General features: G+C 36.3%; 1 protein-coding gene across 3 annotated transcripts in view; it reads right to left on the reverse strand.

The window, feature by feature from the left end:
- Positions 1–7,425, reverse strand: part of Lsm14a (LSM14A, mRNA processing body assembly factor) — an 82,439-nt gene that overhangs the window by 50,429 nt on the left and 24,585 nt on the right. For all 3 annotated transcript variants that reach the window (XM_004636726.2, XM_023721640.1, XM_004636727.2), the window contains exon 2: positions 1,204–1,367. In XM_004636726.2, the coding sequence (XP_004636783.1) occupies positions 1,204–1,367 (164 nt within the window). The remainder of the gene's footprint in view (positions 1–1,203; positions 1,368–7,425) is intronic.

Genomic DNA, 7,425 nt, shown 5'->3' on the forward strand with positions numbered 1-7,425 from the left:
AAATGGACCTCATGTTATGGACATTAATAAACATGAACAAATTGTAGAGATACCATGTGTGTTGGGCATGTCACAATTGTGCTGCCGTGTACTTTTTGTGTAGTGCAATAGTGTACAGTAGTACCATGCTTAATCAGAGTCCAGGATATCCAGAAGCATGAGGAAAAGCAGTGGTGATATGGAAGGGACTGCTAGGAAGGGCAAAACAATTCACACTGTATATTTTTGTCAAATATGTATGAGTCTTACTCTGTGGTACTCATGAATGTTGTTCTGGAATAGAACTTGTTGATAAACTGAAGATTTAATGTAATGGATCTCCTCTTTAAGTCATAACTTGCAACTGATTAGGCAGCATGTATTTCTATTTTTTGATAAAATTTCCTGGGGCCGGTGAGATAGCTCAGCAGTCTAAAGCACCTGCTTAGGCAGGCACAGGGGACTTCAGCTTGATCCACATGCCAAGCCAGCCCTGTTCTCAGGGTGGGCTAAGCTGGCAAAACAAAAAAACAAAAACAAAACAAAAAAACAAAAACAAAAAAAACCACATACCACCATTCTTTCTGACAATACTTAATTTTTTATTAAGTATTTAATAAAATACTTAATTCTTAGTATTTAGGTAGCTTAAGTACTTATCTATATTAAAATTCTTTTTCTTACACTTACTTATCACTGCAAATTATGTGTAATATGATTCAATATTTTTCTCCATTCTACCTACTAATATTACTTTAGTTACTATCTTTCTACATTGTAACATGAAACATTATCTGAAAAGCTCTGTAGCACTGATCTTAGATTCTGGAGCCCTGGATCCATACAAACTGGCTCGATCTCAATTTCCTCATTTGTAAAAGAGAAAAATTATGGCACTAACTTCCAATGAATTAGGAGGAGTAACTTATAATATGCAGATTGACTGTACTTTGAAGAGTACTGCTCACAGATAGCTCTCAATATATGTTACCCATTATAACATTAAAAATAAGATTTTCATCTATTGCTTACCCTACGTAGTCCCAATTTATGACCAAAGGGAAAGAAATCTCCGTAAGAATATTACACAGATAATTCTAAGTATCCAGGTAACTTCAAAAAGGTAAGCTCTATGAACATTCAATTGGGAAAGACAGCCAAGGCTAGCTAGCCCTGTATGTGAAGCTTATACCTCCACTGCAAGACAAATTTACTATCAGTTACCTGAACAATAGCTGGGTCCTGAGGCAAAGAACACTGTGGTTTTGGTGGCTCACAAACAGTGAGATCTTTAATATCACTTCCACGGAATATAATGTATTCAAAGACTTCATCTCGAGGTGGTATTGGACGATCTGTTGGCCGGTCTTCTGTACCAAAGGATCGAACTGGTGAGAAAGTAGAGGACATGAGAAATGTATCTACTACTCATCATATTCATGTAGGGTCTCATCTAAGTATTCTGTTCCAAGTATCAAGTAAAAGTTCTCAAATAACATCTGTGAGAAAGTATTTACTGATCTGTGGTTAAATAAAAAGAAAAAATTATAGCTAATAAAGAATTTTACCTAAAGCTAAATGTATTCTGTGCACCTTGCCCTCAGCCTGTGTTCTCCACAGCGCAAAAACAGACTTGATAACCAACAAACTGACCTGATCTAAGAACAGATCAATGCCCAGGTAGAGATTTCTTCATGACTGAAGTGATACTCTTACTACAGAGATGGGGTGAGAGATAGCTTTAGAGTCAGGGCTGGAAAGGGTAAAACAGGGATCTACTGGGAGGCCCAGGCTCAGGCCAGGAAGATCTTAGGTCCTATATTCTGTTGTGGGCGGCCAGGTTTGGTGGATGTAATCATCACATGAAGCAGTCTTGAAGAAGAAGGTATTTAGGCTAGTAATATGTTTGTACTCTGGTGATGCTGCCTACATCCAGCAGAAATTAGTGGTTTCAACTCTTATATAAGGTCAATATAAGGATGGCCTGTCTTCACTTAAATCATAGTTGTCTTTGTTTTTTGGTTAAGGGCTGTTCATGAATGGTTCCTAACATGTCATTATCCAGTTGAAATTTGATTGTCACTGTTGTTGCTCTATTTATTAGACAGCCAAGGTAACACTGTAGTAGTTGGCAACCAGTTTTCTCTCTATGCCAGTATCTGGATTACCCATGGATTAGAAACATGGTGGCCTGCACTCCCAAGAATGGAGCACTGGGCAACATAATATGCAATCCCTAGCACAAAAACAAAAAGAGAAACAGGAACAGACAAGGCAACCAAATGCCTCAGAACACTGCCAACTCCCCCAAAATTGTCTCAAGAGTTACAGAAGAGGAAATCATAAATTACGCAACAGATACATTTGAACGAGAACCAATGGAGGACATAAAACAGTTCAATAAGCTACTTGAAGAACTTGAAGAAACTACAATTTATCAGATAATGACCTCAATGAAACAAATGATCGGCAAGCCTAAAGAGACACTAATAAGCAGCTAATGAAGCTAAAGAGATGAAAACATGAACGCCCAGCACAGGAAACAATGAGAATCTGTAAGAAAGGTCCAAACAGAAATCTAGGAAATCTAAAATGTAATTCAAAGTATAGGTAGCAGAAACAAAGTGAAGGCAGTTTGGATCTAGAGGAGAGAGCTGAGATCAATGATCAATTAACATTAAAAATAATAAGGGAACATGAAAAATGGACCCAACAGCTCCGAGATGAGTCAAAGAGGACCAGCAAATTGGAATTAGTGAAAAATCAGAAGACAGCATAAAGGCATAAAAATTTTTTGAACAAGTAATAGCAGAAAACTTTCTAGACCTGGAAAAAGAATTTATTACACACATAAGTGAAACATATGGAATCCCAAATACCCATGATCAGAAAAAAAATTAATGCTGCATAATCATTAAAATACCAGAAATACAACATAAGAACAGAATCTTAAAGGCTGCTAGAGAAAACCAATAAATCATCGATAAAAGAAAATCCATCCGATAATAGATTTAACACAAACTTTGAAGGTAAGAACAGCATGGAATGAAGTAGCTGAAGCTCTCAAAGAAAACAACTTTGAAGATTATTATATCCTTCAAAAGTTATTTTTCAAAATTCATGGAAAAATAAGATACCTCCACAATAAAGAAAATTTAAAGAAATTTACCATTACGAAATCAACACTTCAAAAAATTTTCAAGGATATACCTGAAGGAAGACAATGAAACTAACAACACCAAAAAGTTCAATAAAATGAATATCTCAGCTAAGGATAACAATTAAGTAGAAGAGAAAGAAAGCAAACAGCAACAGGAAATTAATACCAGGATAAGAATAAGTTAATATCTATCAACATAACTATCATTGTAAAGTCATAACTTACCAATTGGACTCAATTTACCAATCAAAAGACATAGATTAGCAGAATGGATTAAGAAACAAAATCCCATGGTGTGCTGTATTCAAGTAACACATTTAACCCAAAAACTAATTCACAGACTAAAAACCAAAGGATGGAAAACCATATTCCACACAATGGGAACCTAAAAAGAAGCAGCAGTAGCTATTTTATTTTCAGACGCAGTGGATGTCAAGTCAAAACCAATCAAAAGAAGCAAAAGTGGACAATACATCCTGATTAATAGTACTACTTTAACAGGCAGAAATAACAAATATAAACACATATGAAGGCCGGGGAGATAGCGTAGTAGCATAAGTGCACCTGTCTGGCAAGCACAAAGTTCCAAGTTCGATCTCCGGTTCAAAAAAAAAGCCGGGTGTGGTGGCACAAAACTGTAATCCCAGCACAGCCCTCAAGAAGCTGAGGTAGGATTCTTGTGAGGAAAAAAGAAAAAGTCAGGCACAGTGTTGCATGCCTGTAATCCCTGCATTTGCATCACTGTGAGTTTGAGATCAGCCTAGGCTACAAAGTGAATTCAAAGCCAGCCCAAACAGCATAGCCCTGTCTGGAAATGACAAAAACAAACAAAAAGCTCCCTCTAGTCCCACAAAAGCAAAAACCCACCTAACAAACAAATAAAAACCTCAAACATAACATTATAGCATGGTAAATTCAATTTCACAAAACAAATTCTAATAGAAGATTAGATAACTGGCTGGGGATATAGCTCAGCAACACAGCAGCTGCCCTAGCAAGCACAAGGTCCTGAGTTTGATCCCTGGTACCAAAAAATAAAGATCAGAAAATCAATACAATTATAACGGGATCCAGGGGATCTCAATACCCCATTATCACAAATAGATCAACTAAACAAACAAAATCAACAAAGAAGTGTCAGAGTTGAACCAAATTTTGGAACAAATGGACTTAATAGATAATAAACAGTCCAAACCCAGAGCTTATACTAGGAAGGACATTATAAAGATCAGTAGAATTTAAAATCAAAAAGGTAGTTTTTCGAAAGAATAAACAAAATAGACAAACGCTTAGTAATCTCACCAAAAAAAAAAAAAAAAAAAAAAAAAGCCATTTTGTTTTTTGGTGGCGGAACTGGGGATTGAACTTAGGCCCTTGCACTTGCCAGACAAACACTTACTCTACTTATTCTATGGCCTGCTTATTCGGAGTCATCTCCCCAGCCCCAAAAGTAAAAAATTAATGCAATTAGAAATGAAAAAGGTAAAATTTTAATAGACACTGCTGGAACCCAGAAAATTATTAGCAACTACTTCACAAGCATATATGCCAAAAAACTGAGGCATTCAGAGGAAATGGAGATTCACAGATACATGTGAATTGTCAAAATGGAACCAAGAAGACTTAAAATCTTTTAAAAATCCAAGTAACAATAGGCAATGAAACTGAATAATTAATAATAATAATAATTAATAAATAAATTACCAACTATGAAAAGTCCAGGACCTGATAGATTCATAGCTGAATTCTCCAAGGACTTCAGGGAAGATCTGACACCAATATGCCTTAAACTTTTCAATAAAATGGAGAGAGAAAGAGTACTTCTTCAAAATTATTGCTGGAAGCTATTATTATCCTCACTAGAAAACCAGACAAGGACACAACCAAAAAAAAAACCTAGAGGCCAATTTCTCTAAAGCACAGAGACACAAAAATCCGCAATTAGATACTGGCAAATAGCAACAAACCATCAAAAAGATCATGCACCATGACTAGGCTTTATTTCCAGGGATGCAATGAGAATCAACATATGCAAATCACTAACATAATTAACCACATAATCATAAGCGAAGAGAAAAAACAAGATCATCTCAATAAAAGCAGATAAAGCCTTCAGAAAACCCAACATTCATTCATGTTCTAAACCCTGAAGAAAATAGGTATAAGTTTTTTCTTTAAAGCTCAACATATTAAAACTATCTATGATCGATCTACTGCTAACATCAATTAAATGGGGAAAAACCGAAAGCCTTTCCTCTACTATGAGGAACAGGTCAGGGATGTCCATTATTACCACTCCTAGGGGGCCGGGGAGATGGTTCAGTGGAATAAGCGCTTCCCTGGCAAACACAAGGGCCTGAGTTCAATCCCCGATTCCTCAAAAACAACAACGAACAAACAAAAAACCCAACATTATTACCACTCTTGTTCAATATAGTCCTTGAAACACTAGCAAGAGCAACCAGGCAAGACAAAGGAATATGAGGGCTATGTATAGAAAAGGACAGAGTAAAAATTTAAAACAGGGCAAAGTCAAAATATAATTATTTGCAGATGACACAATACCTTACCTTTTTTTTTTTTTTTTTTTTTTTATACCTTACCTTTTTTATGGGGGGGAGATATACTTGAAATTAAGCTTAGGACCTCATGCTTGCCAGGTAGGTATTGTACCCCTGAGCTATAACTCCACCCCCCACAATACTTTACAAGACGCAAAAAAAGTGTATCAAAAGACGTCTAAAATTGATAAGTAAATTTAGCAGTGTAGCAAGATACAAAATAAACACACATCAGTAGCATTTCTATACACTAACAATGAACTCACTGATAAAGCAATTAGGAAAATAGTAGTGTTCATAATAGCATCCAAAAATATTAAACACAGTTCGGTTAAGTATTAACCTAACTAAGGAAGTGAAAGACCTCTACAATGAAAACTAACACTCTGAAAATGGAAAATGAGGAGGACATGAAGGAGTCAACATAACCGAAATGGCTACGCTACACTTCCAAAACTGTCATACAGATCTAATGGAAACCCAATCAAAATACCAGCATCATTTCTCACAGAAGTAGAAAAAACAATCCTAAAACTTCCACGGAATCAGAAAGGATGTAGAATAGCAAAAGCAATCTTGGATAACAAAAGTAAAGCATGTGGCACAGAGATAGAAGTAGGTAGCAAAGTTGGCTGGGGAAGTAGGTATGAGCTGGTAATTACAAGATCCCTGACACAGGCTCTGAACAGTTCCCAAAGCCCTGCACAAGGAATTCTGGTGAGAACTTGAGCACATTTTCAATAGGTTGGCCTAGACCTGACCTCAGCCTTAGGCAAAGGATCCCAGCACCACCTCCCACAACCCAGAAATTTAAGTTATTGAGGGTTTTCTTGAGATCTGGATAGAATAAAAGGAGGGTTAAGCTACAACAAGTACAACATTATGGAATAAAAAAAAAAAAAACAAAAAAAAAACCCTAAAAACAGAAATTCAATTGACTCAGTATTTCTCTTCAAAGTATCTTCTTAAATAGTTAAAATCATATATACCCATGTTTATAGCAGCATAATTTATAATAGTTAGATTTCAGAAACAGTGTACATATACATGCATCAACAGATAAGATGGCATAGAATCAGCCAGTTGTGATGGCTTGTGCTTGTAATCCCAGCACATGGGAGGCTGAGGCAGGAGGATGGCTGTGAGGCTAGCCTGGGCTACATAAGTAAGTTCAAGGCCAGCCTGCACTATAGAGCAAGACCCTGTCTCAACTTCCCTCCCAAAGAAAACCCCCTCAACCAACCAACCAACCAACCAACCAACCAACCAAAAAACTACACCAAAAACAGAAGGCATAATATCAAAAAAATGGTTACAGAAAAAATAAAAAGTGAGAAATCACAGAAAGAGTGACTTTCCTCAATCCCTCACAATGAAGGAAGGAAAAGGATAGGTAGGAAGAGTGAAAGAAAAGAGTACAAGATCTTCAAAAGATACAGGAAAAACATTTGAGATTAGTATTTATCACAGAAAAGTAACAGCACAACTAAAAAAATGTATCAAGAGCAAACAATACCCAATGTGATAAAATGAAGTCACAGAAAGTGATCTGGAGAAAGAGGAAATAGGAATTAAAGAAAAAATAGTATAGCAATCAAAGATTATAGAAAGGATATTTATTATGATCCAATGGGGCCAGGGAGATAGCTCAGTAGAGTAAGTGCTTCCCTGGCAAGAGCAAGGACCTGAGTTCAATCTCGGTTCCGGGAAAAAAAAAAAAAAAAA

This window comes from Octodon degus, unplaced genomic scaffold (genome assembly GCF_000260255.1).
Source record: "Octodon degus isolate 3935 unplaced genomic scaffold, OctDeg1.0 scaffold00083, whole genome shotgun sequence".
NCBI lineage: Eukaryota > Metazoa > Chordata > Mammalia > Rodentia > Octodontidae > Octodon > Octodon degus.